Here is a 19027-nt window from a genome sequence, read left to right as displayed (position 1 = left end):
TGCTGGCAACAGGCTCACTGCAGCGAGGGACTAAGGGGAGAAGAAGCGAACTCGCCTGCTTGCAGCCGGATTGGGCTTCTTAGGCTACTGGACACCATTAGCTCCAGAGGGATCGACCGCAGGCCCAGTCCTTGGTGTTCGGTCCCGGAGCCGCGCCGCCGTCCCCCTTACAGAGCCAGAAGCAAGAAGAGGTTCGGAAAATCGTCGGCAGAAGACATCAGTCTTCACCAAGGTAGCGCACAGCACTGCAGCTGTGCGCCATTGCTCCTCACACACACTTCACACTCCGGTCACTGAGGGTGCAGGGCGCTGGGGGGGGGGCGCCCTGAGAAGCAATTATAACACCTTGGCTGGCAAAAATACCACAATATATAGCCCCAGAGGCTATATATGTGGAAAATACCCCTGCCAGAATCCAGAAAAAAGCGGGAGAATAGGCCGCGGAAAAGGGGCGGAGCTATCTCCTGCAGCACACTGGCGCCATTTCTCCTTCACAGATCCGCTGGAAGGAAGCTCCCTGGCTCTCCCCTGCAGTCTACACTACAGAAAAGGGTAAAAAAAAAAAAAGAGAGGGGGGGCACTAAATTTAGGCGCTGTATAAATTATATAGAAAAAGCAGCTATAGGGGACATAACTCAGTTAGTCCCTGCATTATATAGCGCTCTGGTGTGTGCTGGCATACTCTCACTCTGTCCCCCCAAAGGGCTTTTGTGGGTCCTGTCCTCTGTTGGAGCATTCCTTGTGTGTGTGCGGTGTGTCGGTACGGCTGTGTCGACATGTTTGATGAGGATAATGATGTGGAGACGGAGCAGATGCCTTTAGAAGGGATGTCACCCCCTGCGGGGCAGACACCTGAGTGGTTGAGCTTATGGAAAGAAATGAGTGCACGTATAGACTCCTTACATAAGAAATTTGACGACATGCCAAATGTGGGACAGCCGACTTCTCAGCTCGTGCCTGTCCAGGCGTCGCACAGGTCATCAGGGGCTCTAAAACGCCCGCTACCTCAGACCGCAGACCCAGATGTCGACACTGATACTGACACCAGTGTCGACGACGATGAGTCTAACCTGATGCCCACTAAGGCCATTCACTGCATGATTGAGGCAATGAAAGAGGTGTTACATATTTCTGATATAAATACAGGTACCACAAAAAAGGGTATTATGTTTGGGGAGAAAAAACTACCCGTAGTTTTTCCCCCATCAGATGAATTAAATGAAGTGTGTGAAGAAGCGTGGGCTTTCCCTGATAAAAAATTGGTAATTCCTAAGAAGGTACTAATGGCGTTCCCTTTCCCGCCAGAGGATAGGTCACGTTGGGAAACACCTCCTAGGGTGGATAAAGCGCTCACACGTTTGTCTAAAAAGGTGGCACTACCGTCTCCGGATACGGCCGCCCTCAAGGAACCTGCTGATAGAAAGCAGGAGGCGATCCTGAAGTCTGTATATACACACTCAGGCATTATACTTAGGCCAGCTATTGCGTCAGCTTGGATGTGCAGTGCTGCCGCTGCGTGGTCAGATAAACTGTCAGAAAATATTGACACATTAGACAGAGACCCGATCCTGTTAACCAAAGACCATATAAAAGACTCAGTCTTATATATGAGAGATGCACAGAGGGAAATCTGCCGACTGGCATCTAAAGTTAGTGCATTGTCCATTTCTGCTAGGAGAGGCTTATGGACTCGCCAGTGGACAGGAGATGCAGATTCTAAAAGGCACATGGAAGTGTTGCCATATAAGGGTGAGGAATTATTTGGGGATGGTCTCTCGGACCTAGTTTCCACAGCAACGTCTGGGAAGTCAGCATTTTTACCCCATGTCCCCTCACAGCCTAAGAAGGCGCCGTTTTATCAGGTTCAGTCCTTTCGGACCCAGAAAAACAGGCGTGGAAAAGGCGGTTCTTTTCTATCCAGAGGCAGAGGTAGGGGAAAAAGGCTGCAACAAACAGCAGGTTCCCAGGAGCTAAAGTCCTCCCCCGCTTCTTCTGCCAAGTCCGCCGCATGACGGTGGGGCTCCACAGGCGGAGCCTGGTACGGTGGGGGGCCGCCTCAAGAATTTCAGCGATCAGTGGGCTCGCTCACAGGTGGATCCCTGGATCCTTCAAATAGTATCTCAGGAGGTGCTGCACCAGCACGGCTGGATTCTGAATATCCCAAAGTCACAGCTGGTTCCGACGACACGGCTACTGTTCCTGGGTATGATTCTGGATACAGTCCAGGATAAAGTGTTTCTCCCAGAGGAGAAAGCCAGGGAGTTGTCATCTCTAGTCAGAGACCTCCTGAAACCAAAACAGGTATCAGTGCATCGCTGCACGCGGGTCCTGGGAAAGATGGTGGCTTCTTACGAAGCAATTCCCTTCGGCAGGTTCCATGCCAGAATCTTTCAGTGGGACCTGTTGGACCAGTGGTCCGGATCGCATCTTCAGATGCATCGCTTAATAACCCTGTCTCCAAGAACCAGGGTGTCTCTACTGTGGTGGCTGCAGAGTGCCCATCTTCTAGAGGGCCGCAGGTTCGGCATACAGGACTGGGTCCTGGTGACCACGGATGCCAGCCTTCGAGGCTGGGGGGCAGTCACATAGGGAAGAAACTTCCAAGGACTATGGTCGAGTCAGGAGACTTCCCTTCACATAAATATTCTGGAACTAAGGGCCATCTACAATGCCCTAAGTCAAGCAAAATCCCTGCTCCTACACCAGCCGGTGCTGATCCAGTCAGACAACATCACGGCAGTCGCCCATGTAAATCGACAGGGCGGCACAAGAAGCAGGATGGCGATGGCAGAAGCCACAAGAATCCTCCGATGGGCGGAGAATCATGTACTAGCACTGTCAGCAGTGTTCATTCCGGGAGTGGACAACTGGGAAGCAGACTTCCTCAGCAGACACGACCTCCACCCGGGAGAGTGGGGACTTCATCCAGAAGTCTTCCAGATGCTGGTAAACCGTTGGGAAAAACCACAGGTGGACATGATGGCGTCCCGCCGCAACAAAAAGTTAAAAAGATATTGCGCCAGGTCAAGGGACCCTCAGGCGGTAGCTGTGGACGCTCTAGTGACACCGTGGGTGTACCAGTCGGTTTATGTGTTCCCTCCTCTGCCTCTCATACCAAAGGTATTGAGAATAATACGAAAGCAAGGAGTAAACACAATTCTCGTGGTTCCGGATTGGCCAAGACGAGCGTGGTACCCGGAACTTCAAGAGATGCTCTCAGAGGACCCGTGGCCTCTACCGCTCAGACAGGACCTGCTACAGCAGGGGCCCTGTCTGTTCCAAGACTTACCGCGGCTGCGTTTGACGGCATGGCGGTTGAACACCGGATCCTAAAGGAAAAGGGTATTCCGGAAGAAGTCATTCCTACGCTTATTAAGGCCAGGAAAGATGTTACGGCAAAGCATTATCACCGCATATGGCGGAAATATGTTGCATGGTGCGAGGCCAAAAAGGCCCCAACAGAGGAATTTCAACTAGGTCGATTTCTGCATTTCCTGCAAGCAGGAGTGAATATGGGCCTAAAACTAGGCTCCATTAAAGTACAGATCTCGGCTCTGTCGATTTTCTTTCAAAAAGAACTAGCTTCAGTACCTGAAGTTCAGACATTTGTGAAAGGAGTGCTGCATATTCAGCCCCCGATTGTGCCTCCTGTGGCACCTTGGGATCTCAACGTGGTGTTGAGTTTCTTAAAATCACATTGGTTTGAGCCACTAAAAACCGTGGATCTGAAATATCTCACGTGAAAAGTGGTCATGTTATTGGCCTTGGCTTCAGCCAGGCGAGTGTCAGAATTGGCGGCTTTATCTTGTAAAAGCCCTTATCTGATTTTCCATATGGATAGGGCAGAATTGAGGACTCGTCCCCAATTTCTCCCTAAGGTGGTGTCAGCGTTTCACCTGAACCAGCCTATTGTGGTGCCTGCGGCTACTAGGGATTTGGAGGACTCCAAGTTGCTAGACGTTGTCAGGGCCCTGAAAATATATGTTTCCAGGACGGCTGGAGTCAGAAAATCTGACTCGCTGTTTTATCCTGTATGCACCCAACAAGCTGGGTGCTCCTGCTTCTAAGCAGTCTATTGCTCGCTGGATTTGTAGTACAATTCAGCTTGCACATTCTGTGGCAGGACTGCCACAGCCAAAATCTGTAAATGCCCATTCCACAAGGAAGGTGGGCTCATCTTGGGCGGCTGCCCGAGGGGTCTCGGCTTTACAACTTTGCCGAGCAGCTACTTGGTCAGGGGCAAACACGTTTGCAAAATTCTACAAATTTGATACCCTGGCTGAGGAGGACCTGGAGTTCTCTCATTCGGTGCTGCAGAGTCATCCGCACTCTCCCGCCCGTTTGGGAGCTTTGGTATAATCCCCATGGTCCTTACGGAGTTCCCAGCATCCACTAGGACGTCAGAGAAAATAAGAATTTACTCACCGGTAATTCTATTTCTCGTAGTCCGTAGTGGATGCTGGGCAATACTTGTAAATAGTTATTGTTAACTAAAGGGTTATTGTTGAGCCATCTGTTGAGAGGCTCAGTTGTTTTCATACTGTCAAACTGGATATAGTATCACGAGTTGTACGGTGTGATTGGTGTGGCTGGTAAGAGTCTTACCCGGGATTCTAAATCCTTCCTTATTATGTCAGCTCGTCCGGGCACAGTGTCCTAACTGAGGCTTGGAGGAGGGTCATAGTGGGAGGAGCCAGTGCACACCAGGTAGTCATAAATCTTTCTAGAGTGCCCAGCCTCCTTCGGAGCCCGCTATTCCCCATGGTCCTTACAGAGTTCCCAGCATCCACTACGGACTACGAGAAATAGAATTACCGGTGAGTAAATTCTTATTTTTTTTTCCAATTTTTTACACTATAGCTTGGTACACACTTACACAATGTTTGACCAATATGTTGTTTCTGGTCAAATCCAAAAGACATATCGACCAGATCGTGCAGTGTGTACGGCCAATCTGCACTCTCCAGCAGCAATATCATCAGGTCGGCTTGTTAGCGATATCATCAGGTCGGCTGTGCCGCACAGCCAACTGGACGATATTGCATGGTGCACCGTACAAGATAATGAAGGATCATTCTGTCCTTCATTACATCGTTGTGATGTGTACTGTGGTAACAATATGTCAGCCATCACATTGTCCGGGTACACATTGCTCTAGTGTGTACCTGGCTTAAGACTTGAACTATTGATCAAGACTAAGATATCTCATCAGTGTGCAGCCATTATAGGGTCCTTAGTCTTTTCCAGCTTTGCGTGATCAAAGATTGGATTTACATTTTTTCTGTTCATGCCTCTTGTTTCGTGTGTCTGACTTCAGCTGCTTCCATCACTATCCTGAGCTCTCTCCATTCCTTTGACTTCAGCTTCTTCCCTCACCATTCTAGCTTCTAAAACCCATTGACTTCAGCTTTAAGGCTCATGAGCTGTCCTTTCAAGACTAAGCAACATCCACATCATTATAAGGTGTTCTGATCAATCTTTCTTTGTTTAGTAATTGATGCATAAGCTGCATCATAATCTTCACTACATTTTTTGAAAAATGTCTTTTTGTGACTTACAGTATCTGTGAACTTTTGTCTTTAGGACCCATTTGCATCCAACCGTTTCCTTTGCCTGGCGGTAACTTGGTGAGCTCTGGAGTTGGCCGATTCATTTCAATGCTCTACCAATAGCTTCAGTACCCGTCTACGTTTTGTATGCAGGGAAACTTGGCAAGTCCATCAATGACTGTGGCTCAGACTGTGGTGCTGGTGTGCTTTTCTTTTGGCTTATGTACCTAGGCCATGCTTCCAAGTATTCTAACATACTGCAACTCAGACTTCTTTCTGATCATCTGTTAATTTGGACTTTTCTCTGTAGCCTTAATGTATAAGCAATTAGCAAATATGCGGCGGAATATAATATTATTTGGAATTTTAACAGAATTCATTGGCGGGATGTAATGCCGCCCGAGTACGGTGGCTGTGCGGGATGCCGGCCGAACTCTGACCTTTTTTTTAAAGGGGCAATCACTTACAAGGCAAAACCCCTTTAAAAAAAACGTCTGAGTTTGGCCTGCATCCTGCACAGCCACCGTACTCGGGCGGCATTACATCCCGCCAATGAATTCTGTTAAAATTCCAAATACTATTTAATTTAAATACAAATGTTAAATTTCCAAATACATTTTTTTGCAAAAAATACAGTGTCCGCACATGCGCCGCTGCCAGCTAGTATTTGGCACCCCCCTGCAAACCAATTAAAATTACGCCACACAGTAGCACAATCTTAGTCACATTACACCGCACGTAGTGCCCCTGATTTACATTACACAAATAGTATTGCCACTTAGTCACATTAAGGCACACAGTAATGCCCCTTATTCACATTACATCACACAGTAGTGCCACTTACCCATGTTACTCTACATAGTAGTAGCCCTTATAACCAGTGCCCACAGTGGTGCCCTTATACATACATCTACAATAGTAGTGCCCCTTACACACAGAATGCCCACAGTAGTAATGCCCATTATACATTTAATGCTCACAGTAGTATTACCACTTACACATAATGCCTACTGTAGTAGTGCCCCTAACACATAATGCCCACAGTAGTAATGCCACTTTCTCTTTCATCCACTAGGGGACACTGGAGTCCTATACAGTAGGGGTGTGAAGCCTTGAACCGGAGGTGTGGCACAATCTAAAATTAGCATTGTGTGCACAGCCGGCTCCTCCCCCTTCACATGCCTCCTTCCTCAGTTTGAAAAATTGTGCTGTAGGTAACAGCACATGGAGCACTTGAGCTCCTGACTAAAAATCTAAAAGGGGCTGCGTAACCCTAATAAAAGGGGGACAAGGCTGCCTAATACCAGAGAGACAAAGATCCCTATTGAAGGGACCTGCCTCTCTCCACAGGAGATCCTCCAAGTCCTTCTAACAGTGAGTACTGGTCGAAGGAAAAAAGAAGTAGCTTAGGGTCCTTCATGTATTTTTATTTATTTTTATACCTTCCTTACTAAAATATCACTAAAAAAAGCTGCCTCCTGTAAAATATCACTGCTGCCTCCTGTAATATATCAATGTAATGCTGCCTCCTGTAATATAGCCCCTCACATTGCAGCTACAGCGGCGAGCGCGGGAGCAGAGTGCGGCGCGGGACTCGGCCTTTCCTCCCTGTGAGCAGGGAGAGACGGCAGAGCGGCGCGCTGCACAGCGAGAAGACTGACAGCCGAAGCGGAGCACAGGCGCCGCTACGGGAAACTGTCCCGGCGCGCGCCGGCAAGCGGGTCCGGAGCGCGCCAAAAACCTCACAGAGCGCCAAATAGTGGACTCGGCGCGCGCCGGCCAGCGGGAGGGGGCTAGTGATAAAAGTGCTTCTTATATACCGTGAGGAAGGGGTGGCAGCGACATCTGAGGCAGCAGCAAGTGGACCTCATATAGCCTAATGGCTAGGGTTCCTGACCAGCAGCATATTTTCCCATGCAGTCTTGCAGGACATTTGGTGAGGGCCATATTTAATGATTCTGGCGCCAGGCTGAGGTAATGGATGGGTCCTCCCCCCCAGTAGAGTACATAGGGGAAGGTTGTTCATTAAAGAATTAGCTCCCCCTGCTGCACTGCCTGCATAGTGCATAGTATAATATAGCAGGGAGATCGTTGGGTAACAGCTCCCTCTGCTGGTGGATAATATATATACAGATGAGGATCTCCTGAAAAGTAATCAAACTTTACAATTTATATTTTCAAGGGACTTCTGTTTCAAAGATCCTGCAGAAAATACACGGAAGCAAGCGAATACCAACTCTAACATCGTAGCTGATTTACAGTTGGGGTGTGAGGATTGCGAGTCGGCTGGTGTTTTAATTTTTTTTTTCTATATCAATTTTTAATTTTTTTTTTAATTGTTAATTAAAGTAAAGATATTGGCCTGCTCCTTTTATATACGAAAAGGACAGGTAATTCCAGCCGGATCCAATACCTTCGCTTCCGTCATCTCCCAGTCTTTCTCTTCCTAGTTTAAAGGGTGAAAGCGCGGCGGGCTACCCTGGTACAGGGTTTTCAAAACAACATGTCTAAGGCAACCAAGACCTCCAATACCTGTTATGTTTGTACGAAATGTAAGAAGAAGAGCACGCGGGTTGGCAGCTCCGGGGTGTGCGACTCCTGCTTAAACAAGGACGCTCCACCTGGGAGCAGTGCTCTGGCTAAGGCATGGGACGACAACCTTGCTAATAGAATCTCCATGGAGATGGCTGAGTCGCGCAAGCAGCAATCAGAATGGGCTGCGGGATTCTCAAAAACGATGGAGGAATTTCTCATCAGGTTAACGCCGCCCGCACACGCAGAAACGAGTGTGCGCAAAGCTGTTAAAAGAACTCTCCCTATGATACCAGAATCACAGGAGGAAGAGGGTTTTCTTCTTGATACGGAGGAAGGTGAGTTAATTTAACCTAACCTAGACGCCGACTTTCCAGAAGAGGACTCGGCAATCTCAGGTCTAGACTCCTTAATTGACGCGCTAAAAGAGATCCTAAGCTTTAAGGACGAGGAAATACGAGAGCCGGAGGATTTTGATTTGTTCGAATCCCAGAAGCCGCGTTCAGCAGTGTTTCCTATTCCTAAATCCCTCCAATCTCAGATAGAGGAGGCTTGGAAACAACCCGACAAATGGTTTCAATTTCCAAAACGGTTTCAGGTAACTTATCCCCTACCTAAGGGTGTAATGGACAAGTGGGATACTCCGCCGGTAGTGGATGCTTCCCTAGGAAGGTTGTCAAAAAAGACAATTTTACCAATTCCTAACGTAACTACTTTAAAGGATGCGTCAGACCGTAAAGTTGACACTGCGTTAAAGTCAATTTTTGTTGCAGCTGGTGCAGCGCAGAGACCTGCGATCGTCTTTGCTTGGGTCAACAAGGCCATGGGTGCATGGTCCGGCCGTATTGTACAAGCTATTGAGGAGGAAAATAGCTTAGAAGAGATTACCCAACTGGCAGAACACATTCGAGAATCTGCATCGTACTTGTGTCAAGCTTCTAAGGATATTAGCAGAATAGTATCGCGCATATCTGCATCGGCCATATCGGCTAGAAGGATTTTATGGCTCAGAGAATGGCAGGGAGACTCTGAGACCAAGAAGGCGGTAGAATCCATCCCCTTTGGGGGTGAAATGCTGTTCGGACCAGAATTAGACAAGTGGATTTCGCAGGCTACAGCGGGGAAGTCCACTTTTCTGCCTACTCCTTATACGAGAACCGCTCCATAAACTAGGAGAGGTTATTCGGGACCAGCATTTACTTCATTTAGATCTCAGTCCTTTCGAGCCAGAGGAAGGGGTTTCGGTACACAAGCACGTGGGGGCAGAGGTAGAGGCCGCTCACAAGCAACAACCAGAAAGCAGGATAAACCCGCTGACAAGACCGTGGCATGACGGCCTCCCAGCTCACCTGGGGTCCCCCTTGGTGGGCGGCCGACTGGAAGGTTTTCAGGACTTCTGGGCCAAAACCTCACCAGAACTTTGGGTGAACAACTTGATCTCTCAGGGATACAAACTGGAATTTCAACAGAGGCCTCACAGTCAGTTTTTTACAACAGGATTGCCTCAGTGCCCTCAGAAAGCAAGGGCACTACGGGCAGCAATTCTCAAATTGCTACAAGCAGAGGTCATTATTCCGGTTCCCGCTTCTCAGAGAGGAACGGGGTTCTATTCCAATCTTTTTGTCGTGCCAAAGCCAGACGGGACGGTCAGACCAATACTCAATTTAAAAGTTTTCAACCAGTTTTTAAGAGTCTACAAATTCAAGATGGAATCAATCCAATCAGTCATTGCAGGCTTAGAACAGGGCGAGTTCATGGTATCCATGGACATAAAGGATGTATATCTGCATATTCCAATCTGGACTCCTCACCAGGCTTACTTAAGGTTCGCACTGGTGGCGGATCACTACCAATTCCGGGCATTGCCGTTCGGCCTAGCATCAGCCCCAAGAATTTTCACAAAGATCATGGCGATCATGGTTGCAGGACTGAGACTGTTGGGGGTCACGATTATACCTTATCTGGATGATTTATTGATCAAGGCTCCATCTCAGAATCGACTGCTCAAGGATGTTCAGACATCCCATCAATTCCTAATTCAACATGGATGGATTGTCAATTTCCAAAAGTCCAACCTCATACCGACTCAACGGATTCAATTCTTCGGTCTCATCTTGGACGCGGTCCTATTACGGGTGTTCCTACCAGAGAACAAGGTCCAGGACCTACAGAGATTAGTGGCTCAGGTACTGAGGACGCAAACCATTTCTCTGCACCTCTGTGTGCAACTTCTCAGGAAGATGGTGGCGTCGTTCGAAGCTCTCCAGTACGGCAGACTTCATTCACGACCATTCCAAATGAACCTCATTGCTCAGGGAGCAGGCTCGCACTGGCTTCTCCATCGGAGAATCCGACTTCACCCACAGGTATGGGTCTCCCTGTTATGGTGGTCATTACACAAGAACCTTGCAGCCGGCAAAAAATGCGGCATTTGGGATTGGAGGATCCTGACGACGGATGCCAGTCTCAGAGGTTGGGGAGCCGTCCTAAATGACCATCAGTTTCAAGGACGGTGGACCACACAGGAGAGCAAACTACCCATAAATATCCTCGAACTAAGAGCAGTTTACAATGCACTTCTCTTAGCAGAAGACCTAGTCGTGAATCAACACATCAGGATTCAGTCAGACAATGTCACGACGACGGCTTACATAAACCGTCAAGGAGGAACAAAGAGCAGGATGGCGTTAAAGGAAGCCACAAAGATCTTGTTGTGGGTGGAAAGAAGAGACATCATTCTCTCGGCAGTGTTCATTCCAGGTGTGGAGAACTGGGAAGCAGATTACCTCAGTCGCCAGGACATGCATCCGGGAGAGTGGTGCCTTCACCCACGGATTTTTAACATGATTGTGAGAAGATGGGGTCTACCTCAGGTGGACCTAATGGCGTCTCGACAAAACCATCAGCTGCCCAGATATGTGTCAAGGACGCGAGATCCAGCAGCAGAAGGAGTGGACGCATTAACACTTCCTTGGTGTTACAGGAAGGTTTACATATTTCCACCATTCCCACTCATACCCAGGGTTCTGAAGAGGGTAAAGCGGGAACGAGTGTGGGCCATTCTAATCGCACCAGATTGGCCCCGCAGGAGTTGGTACTCCGACCTGCGGGGGTTACTTGCGGAAGATCCTTGGAGGTTACCTCAGAGAGAGGACCTGCTATCTCAGGGACCGTTCCTACACCCCGACCTGAACAGGCTGCGTTTGACGGCGTGGCTATTGAAACCCAGATCTTAAGAAACAGAGGGATTCCACGAACGGCCATTCCTACAATGATTGCCGCTAGAAAACCGGTCACAGCCAGGCACTACTACAGGATTTGGAGACGGTACATGGCTTGGTGTCAGGAGCGGGGATTGAATTCAACGAACTTCCATTTATCTCGACTTCTACTTTTCCTTCAGGCCGGTCTAGAGGGAGCCCTCAGACTGGGCTCTCTGAAGGTTCAGATTTCGGCTCTCTCCATCCTTTTTCAACAGCGGTTAGCATCCTTGCCAGAGATTCAAACCTTTTTACAGGGTGTTCTGAGGATTCAACCCCCTTTTCGTCCTCCCACGGCACCATGGGACTTGAATTTGGTGTTAGAATATTTGAAGTCACCGACTTTTGAGCCGTTGACAAGAACAGACCTGAAATATCTCTCTTGGAAGGTCACGTTATTACTTGCCTTGGCGAGTTTCTGAGTTGGGAGCCTTATCCTGTAAGAGTCCTTTCTTAGTTTTTCATGAGGATAGGGCGGAACTCCGTACAAGGGCGGACTTCCTTCCGAAGGTGGTTTCGGGGTTTCATGTAAACCAGCCAATAGTGGTTCCATCTTTCCAGGGTCTCACAGATGAGGACGTGTCCTTGGATGTTGTCCGAGCTTTACGGGTATACGTACAGGTTACGTCGTCCTTCAGAAAGTCGGACCATTTGTTTGTTCTTTAATGGGCCAAAGAAGGGTTGGCCACATCTAAGCAGTCTTTGGCTAGATGGATTAGACTTACCATTCGGCAAGCTTATGTTTCCTGTGGCAAACAGGTTCCCGTTCAGATGGGTGCTCATACTACCCGTTCAGTGGGTGCCTCGTGGGCGGCTGCCAGGGGTGCTTCCACTACTCAACTTTGCAGAGCTGCGACGTGGTCTTCAGCCCACACGTTCGCAAAATTTTACAAGTCTGATACTTTTGCGTCCGGAGAATCTAAGTTCGGACGTTTAGTTTTGCAGGCCACCGACAGCACTCCCACCCTGGGGGTAAACTTTGGGACGTCCCCTACTGTATAGGACTCCAGTGTCCCCTAGTGGATGAAAGAGAAAAGAGGATTTTGGTACTTACCGATAAATCCATTTCTCTGAATCCTCTAGGGGACACTGGACGCCCGCCTCGGTGCTGTCAACCTGCTGTGTTCTAAGTTCTTGTTTTAAAACAGTTCGTATAAACAGCGTTCCTTTTTTTCGGTTAAGAGTTCTTGGCCGCTGTTTGATATGTTGCACGGTTCGGTTCCTCGCCATGTGTTATAGTGTCATGTCCTATTCTCTCAGTCAAATTTTTCAAACTGAGGGACGAGGGATGTGAAGGGGGAGGAGCCGGCTGTGCAGACAATGCTAATTTTAGATTGTGCCACACCTCCGGTTCAAGGCTTCACACCCCTACTGTATAGGACTCCAGTGTCCCCTAGAAGATTCAGAGAAATGGATTTATCGGTAAGTACCAAAATCCTCTTTATACACATAATGCCCACAATAGTAGTACCCCTTACATAATGCCCACAGTAGTAGTGCTCCTTACATAATGCCCACAGTAGTATTGCCGCTTACACACATAATACCCACAGTAGTAGTGCACCTTACACATAATGCCCACAGTATTAATGCTTTAGTAATGTGCTGGTGTCCAGTGAAGTGGGCAGGGAAGGAGGGAGGCAGTGGTTGGAGAGGCGAGTACACTATTGCGTACCAGGTAGCGGAGTGGCAAGAAAGTGGTGCTGGAATGGGAAACTTTTCCTAACTTACCCTGTCTGTACTAGGGGCAGCCGTGGACTGCAGGAAGGGGCAGGGACTTGGCTACTAGATAGCTGCTGTAGCAGGAAAAAACTTCCTAGCTACAGTACTGGGGTATCGGCACTGAGGCGCATTGATGCTGCTGCTTATCATAAGCCCCATACACACTAGGCAATATTTTAAATGATATCGCTCATTTTGATCCTTCTGAGCAATATGGTTTGTAATATCATCCAGTGTGTATGCACTATATTGTTAACTATGCACGCTCCCGTGGGTCATTAACGAGGAGTTCTGTGGGCCATACCTACGGTTCAATCTGACAATATCATCAGAAACTGCATGTTCGAGGTTTGTGCAGGATGACGTCACTGAACTATATCATTGGCAATATCGTTCAATGTGTATGCACTATGTTGTTTGCCCAGGAACTCAAGGGCAAACACTGACAAATAGCACATGGTGCATGTCGTCTAGTGTGTACCCAGCCACAGGTGTAGCTAGCTGCCATGGTGCCTGGAGTAAGGGTATGTTTCGGCGCCCCCTCCCCTGTACTGAATTGGGGACATGTTACATTTGAAAAGAAAAAAATATTGAAAAATCCTAGATTGGTGACAGGGCCTGTTCTAGACCTTGTGGAGCTCAGGGCAAAAGTTTCCTTTGGGCACCCCACATGTTTAAAACAGGGACAGTGTACACCGAGTGTGTAACCCCTCTGCTTCTCCTCCTGCTCTGCGGCTGCCTGTACAGCTGCTCGTGGTATAGCGGACAGAAGGAGGGGGTGGGCAGGCGGCAACGCGCCCTCTAACTTTTCCAGCGCCCGGAGCTCGCGCTCTACTGGAGCCACCCTCCCGACACCCCTGTACCCAGCTATACAGTTTGACAAGCAAAGCAACAGTGGATAGTAGCAGAGCAGAAAGCGCGCCTCTGTAGCCTGGCACCTCCCTGCACTGCTGACGTCGCTGAGCGCCCGTGTGTTATAACACCGTGAAGAACAGGATACACACTATTTCATGCGCCCTCTGCAGGTAGGATCTGTAATGGAAGCTGGGTGAAATCAGCATACTGGAGTTTAGCTGGAATGAAAGCACACTGAACGACTGTTTGAAACTTGCACTGAATTAGCAGACTGTGGTACTGTAACTGTTTGCAGGAATATACTGGTGTAGACGGTTCACAGGGAACCGGTAAGTGCAGGAAGCGTAAGCAGGGACAGAGCTGTGCATGCACAAAGTACAGATAATCGCTACTTTGTGACATGAAAAGCACCTCTGTCCACATCTGAATAACCCTCATTGTTATTATGTATATGAATGGATAGAATGTCTGTGATAGTCTGTAATTATGTTTTCTCTAAGTCTTTCCTCTAGTATGGCATTATGGAACTGCTGTGGAGCTTATAAATAAATTATAGTAATAGTAATAATAATTAGCAGCTGCTGTCCTTCAGCTTCTGTCTTTCACTGTCCCGTGGGTCAATAAACTGTTACAAGCAGATAATTCCAAGCATTGCCCAGACGTCTTACATTTCAGGGCCACTTTCTAGTTTCTGGTCTTCTAGAACTTTGAATAAAAAAAAAATGTTTTTGCTGTGTATGAAACCTAAATTACTGTTAAGGGTATCCGGTCTCTAGGTTGACCACACTTAGGTCAACAATGCCTAGGTCGACAACTATAGGTCGACAGTAAGTAGGTAGACATGGTTTCAAGGTCGATCGGGACTCTGTCGACATGTTCTAGGTTGACATGACAAAAGGTCGACATGAGTTTTTCACTTTTTTTAAAAAATTTTTAAACTTTTTCATACTTTACAATCCACATGGACTACAATTGGGAACGGTAACCTGTGTCGAGCGCAGCGAGGCTCCTTCGCTCGTCATGCGAAGGGACACTGTGCGCTAATTGGGGTTCCCGGTCACTGTACGGAGAAAACTACACCAAAAAAAGTGAAAAAACTCATGTCGACCCAGTACATGTCTACCTAGAGTCCCTGTCGACATAGAAACCATGTCGACCTACTTACTGTCGACCAATAGTGGTCGACCTAGACACTGTCGACCTAAGTGTGGTCGACCGTCCATACCACACCAACTGTTAAGACAATTAGGTGATGTTACAATGATCTTTATGTAAAAATAAAATCTAGCAAAACCGTTATTTAATTTAATTATTTCAACATTCCAAAATTGCTTTATATACTTCTATACAAGGAAGCAAATTGACTTTAAAAAAAAGTCTGTATAGCAAACTATTATCAAATATTGGAATTCACTAGTAACTCACCAGTAGTTTTATTAAAACTAGACTATAGTTCCTTCCTTGCCAGCAAATGGTCACAGCCAGTTCCATTTGAGAATTATGGGTATACTGTAGAAAAAAAATGGTAGTTATGAATAAATAATTGTGTGCTGGAAGTTCTCTGTAGTTCGTAATTGACACATATTTTACACTGTGCTGTGATACTGGATATGTCCGTAACAAGCTGTATAGATACATTACCAAGGAATGCCATAGCACTTCCCTGCCCTGTAACCATATGGGATGATTGAGTACAGGACCAATGAAAAGCTACAGTCATGGAGATTGTTGTTTCTGATTGGTTTTCTTGCTAACACGCCCCCATGGCCTTTTAAAGGGGGCAAACTAATGTTTTGCCACTTAGGTAGTCGCATAGCTTTAAATTACAGTATCTCATAGACCACTACAGAAACAGGACTACCATAGAATGTCTATGTAACACGTTTCTCTAAGATGGTTTCCTTCAAATGTTTTTACATTAGTCATTGTTTTTTCAAGTAAAATGCATCATAATATCTAGATTTGATATACTTCCCATGTGTATATTCTAAGCACTATAATATTTGTTTGGCGAAGTCACGTTTGTTACTGTTCTACAGGCTGACGCAGATGATAAGACTTTTCCTCTGGCGATCGCTTCTGACGGGACAGCAAAGTCCTCTGCCTTAAACCAAGTGCACATGAAACGGAAGGAGACCGATGAATCAGCCTCACTAGACAAGGACAGATTAAGTAAGCATTTGAAATTAAAAGGTCAGTCGATAGAAATTAAAGTACGGTCTGTTGGGACTACATTAGCATGTACTGTATAATTTTCCTCCAGCCTTTATTTGGCACCATTTTGATGTTTTTTTATGGTGTACTGTTTTTTGTCGAAAGACCATAAATTTATCACCGTAACCACAGATGAAGTTATGATCTGAATTTGAATGTCTCTTATCTATAAAATCAGACCTTTAGTGGACTCTTCTGTATTTTTCATAAAATGCGTGACCACTTGACAGGAATAGCATGTCATTAGTATAATTGGACGTGTCTGCTAACAAATGCAGATTTAAACTACTCAGACACACAGTGGTTGGGAACAGCAATTTGGCAGTTTCAGGCAGCTCTAAATGGCTGTGTGTGTGCCAAGACAACGAGCAGAACTCTTCATCATTCAAACATGGATAATGGGATGGGCCACATGCCCAGCCGCACTCATTGTGTGTCCCTAAGCTCCTCCCCTTCATGATACTGTGGCTATATCACACAGCAGAGAGCCGACTGCTCAGAAATAATTTATCTTTTACAAAGTGTATTTATTTAGTGAGTGTAGCACATATCCATAAAATGTTTCTCTTTATCTCCTCAGTCCAGTTATTCTGTATCAAACACCATCTGTGTTAATACACATGTTACTCACAAGATAATTTAATAGCGCAGCATGTGTTTTTTTTTTTTTAAAGGAAATCAAGTTACATATTTGAGAGTTTCTGTAGTTTCAGAAATATATATCTTGCAAAATATAGAAATTTATCTAAATTATTATTTATTATTATTATTATTATTATTATTAGTACAATGTGTAATACAGGTTGAGTATCCCTTATCCAAAATGCTTGGGACCAGAGGTATTTTGGATATCGGATTTTTCCGTATTTTGGAATAATTGCATACCATAATGAGATATCATGGCGATGGGACCTAAATCTAAGCACAGAATGCATTTATGTTTCATATACACCTTATATACACAGCCTGAAGGACATTTAATACAATATTTTTAATAACTTTGTGTATTAAACAAAGTTTGTGTACATTGAGACATCAGAAAACAAAGGTTTCACTATCTCACTCTCACTCAAAAAAGTCAGTATTTCGGAATATTCCGTATTTCGGAATATTTGGATATGGGATACTCAACCTGTACTACCAAATAACCTAGAATTGCTGTAACCAGTGCTGGATTAATGGAAGAGTGGAAAGGGTGATTGCCCCAGGGCACCCATACCCTGCACACAGTGCGGCTGTGACTCCTACCCCTCTCACACAGAAACTGAAATTACCGGGTGAAGCAGTTCCACCCGGTAATTTCATGAAAAACATGGGTCGTTTTTCTATGTGAAAGGGTCAACCTGCGTTGAAATTTCTGGGACTTCATTCCTGGAATATACCAGGGTTGGAGACCTGGGAATTTCGACCTGTGTTGACCCTTTCACACAGACAAAATACCCGTGTTGATCTGCAAATTACTGGCTCGAAATTCTCGACCTGGTAATTTGCTTGTCTGTGTGAAAAGGGGGGTCAGAGAGAGACCGGCAAAACGACCCGGCACTGAAACACTGGGTAATTGCCAGGTTTTCTGTATGCAAGTGGTATCAGAGGAGCAGCATCACGTGGCATCACTGACTGCTGCCTGCACTGTGACCCAGGACTGCAGACGGACAGCAGAGAGGATGGATGGTGAGCGCCAAAAACTAGTTCCCCTGGGGCCCAGGCTAACCTTAATCCAGCTCTTACTGTAACCATTCAAATATGTTATTTTCTATCCATGGTGTATCCTATTAGTTAAGCTAAATTGTTAATTATAGGCCTACATGATGAATCTTACAATGGATTTAAAGCTGCCAACAGCGACTTGTATACAACCAGCTGAATATAGTAACCAGTCACTGAAAAATGTGCAGGAGTCTAATAAATGCTGACCTAAAAGAAGTTACAACACAAACTCCGTAACAGAACCTTGACATTTTCTAACAGTAATGATTCCCCTCACTGAGCTTGAACTTCTCTAAAAGCCCAAGCATTTATAGAAACCATCACTATGAAAAATAAACCTTGGTAGTAACAGATCCCTTGCAATCTATGGCGGCAGAGCAGAGTTGAAAGCGAGTGGGAGATAATTGGTCTCGCGTTATGTACAGAGGGCCTGATTCTGATTTGTAAGCAATGCTGATGTTCATACAACTGACTGCAAAAGGAGGAAAACCACCTAGGTGATCTGTTCCTGGCGCTAGATGGAGAGGTTCACCCCAGCAGACAAAACACAAAGGGTTGGTCAGACCCCAAATAGATAGGTACAAGCAAAAATGTAGCGCTAATAGGTCAACAATAAGAAAGGTAGGTCGTAATAGCAACACAATTTAATATTGAGAGCAGAAAATGTTAAACATCATAGTGCACACTTAGTTTAAAATGTATATAATAAAAACACTGAAAATGAATAAAGTGCTACTCCCACTTTGGTATATGGAGATCAAAAATGGAAAGTTCAATCGACCTGTTCCATTTAAAACAGTCCCAATAAGTTCCACAAATAGGACAATGTAGATCACAACTGTGAATATATAATTACCACCAGTGTCTTTAAAGGTATTTAAGCGAAACAGCGTCCGCATGTGGCAGTTCCTTATTCGGTGGTATTGATCCAAATTACACGGTGTGAGGAGTCCCTCGTGAAGTGGAGTCCGGTGGATAGGCAACAATCACGGACTTGGTCCAGGTCTTGATCTTCCAGGTTGTCAATTGGTAGGAGTAGACACATAGCAACAGATCTCACCAACGCGTTTCGTTGCGCTCATGCAACTTTTTCAAGGTGCCAAGTTCATACAACTGAGTGTCTATTGGTTGATTGCACATGCGTCTCTGTCGCAGTGCCGAGGTGCCAAGTCACCTTAGCAAAGCTGC

At 46.3% G+C, this 19027-nt stretch overlaps 1 protein-coding gene across 3 annotated transcripts in view; it reads left to right on the top strand.

Moving 5' to 3' along the window:
* The window catches only part of LOC134933276 (LON peptidase N-terminal domain and RING finger protein 1-like), a 148896-nt gene that overhangs the window by 79213 nt on the left and 50656 nt on the right, over positions 1-19027 (top strand). For 2 of the 3 annotated variants that reach the window (XM_063928350.1, XM_063928352.1), the window contains exon 5: positions 15958-16111. In XM_063928350.1, the coding sequence (XP_063784420.1) occupies positions 15958-16111 (154 nt within the window). The remainder of the gene's footprint in view (positions 1-15957; positions 16112-19027) is intronic. The other variant, XM_063928351.1, reaches the window with a different exon arrangement.

The sequence above is a fragment of the Pseudophryne corroboree genome, chromosome 6, assembly GCF_028390025.1.
Source record: "Pseudophryne corroboree isolate aPseCor3 chromosome 6, aPseCor3.hap2, whole genome shotgun sequence".
Classification (NCBI taxonomy): Eukaryota; Metazoa; Chordata; class Amphibia; order Anura; family Myobatrachidae; genus Pseudophryne; species Pseudophryne corroboree.
The sequence above is the reverse complement of the archived record's forward strand: the minus strand, read 5'-3'. Positions and strand labels throughout refer to the sequence as shown.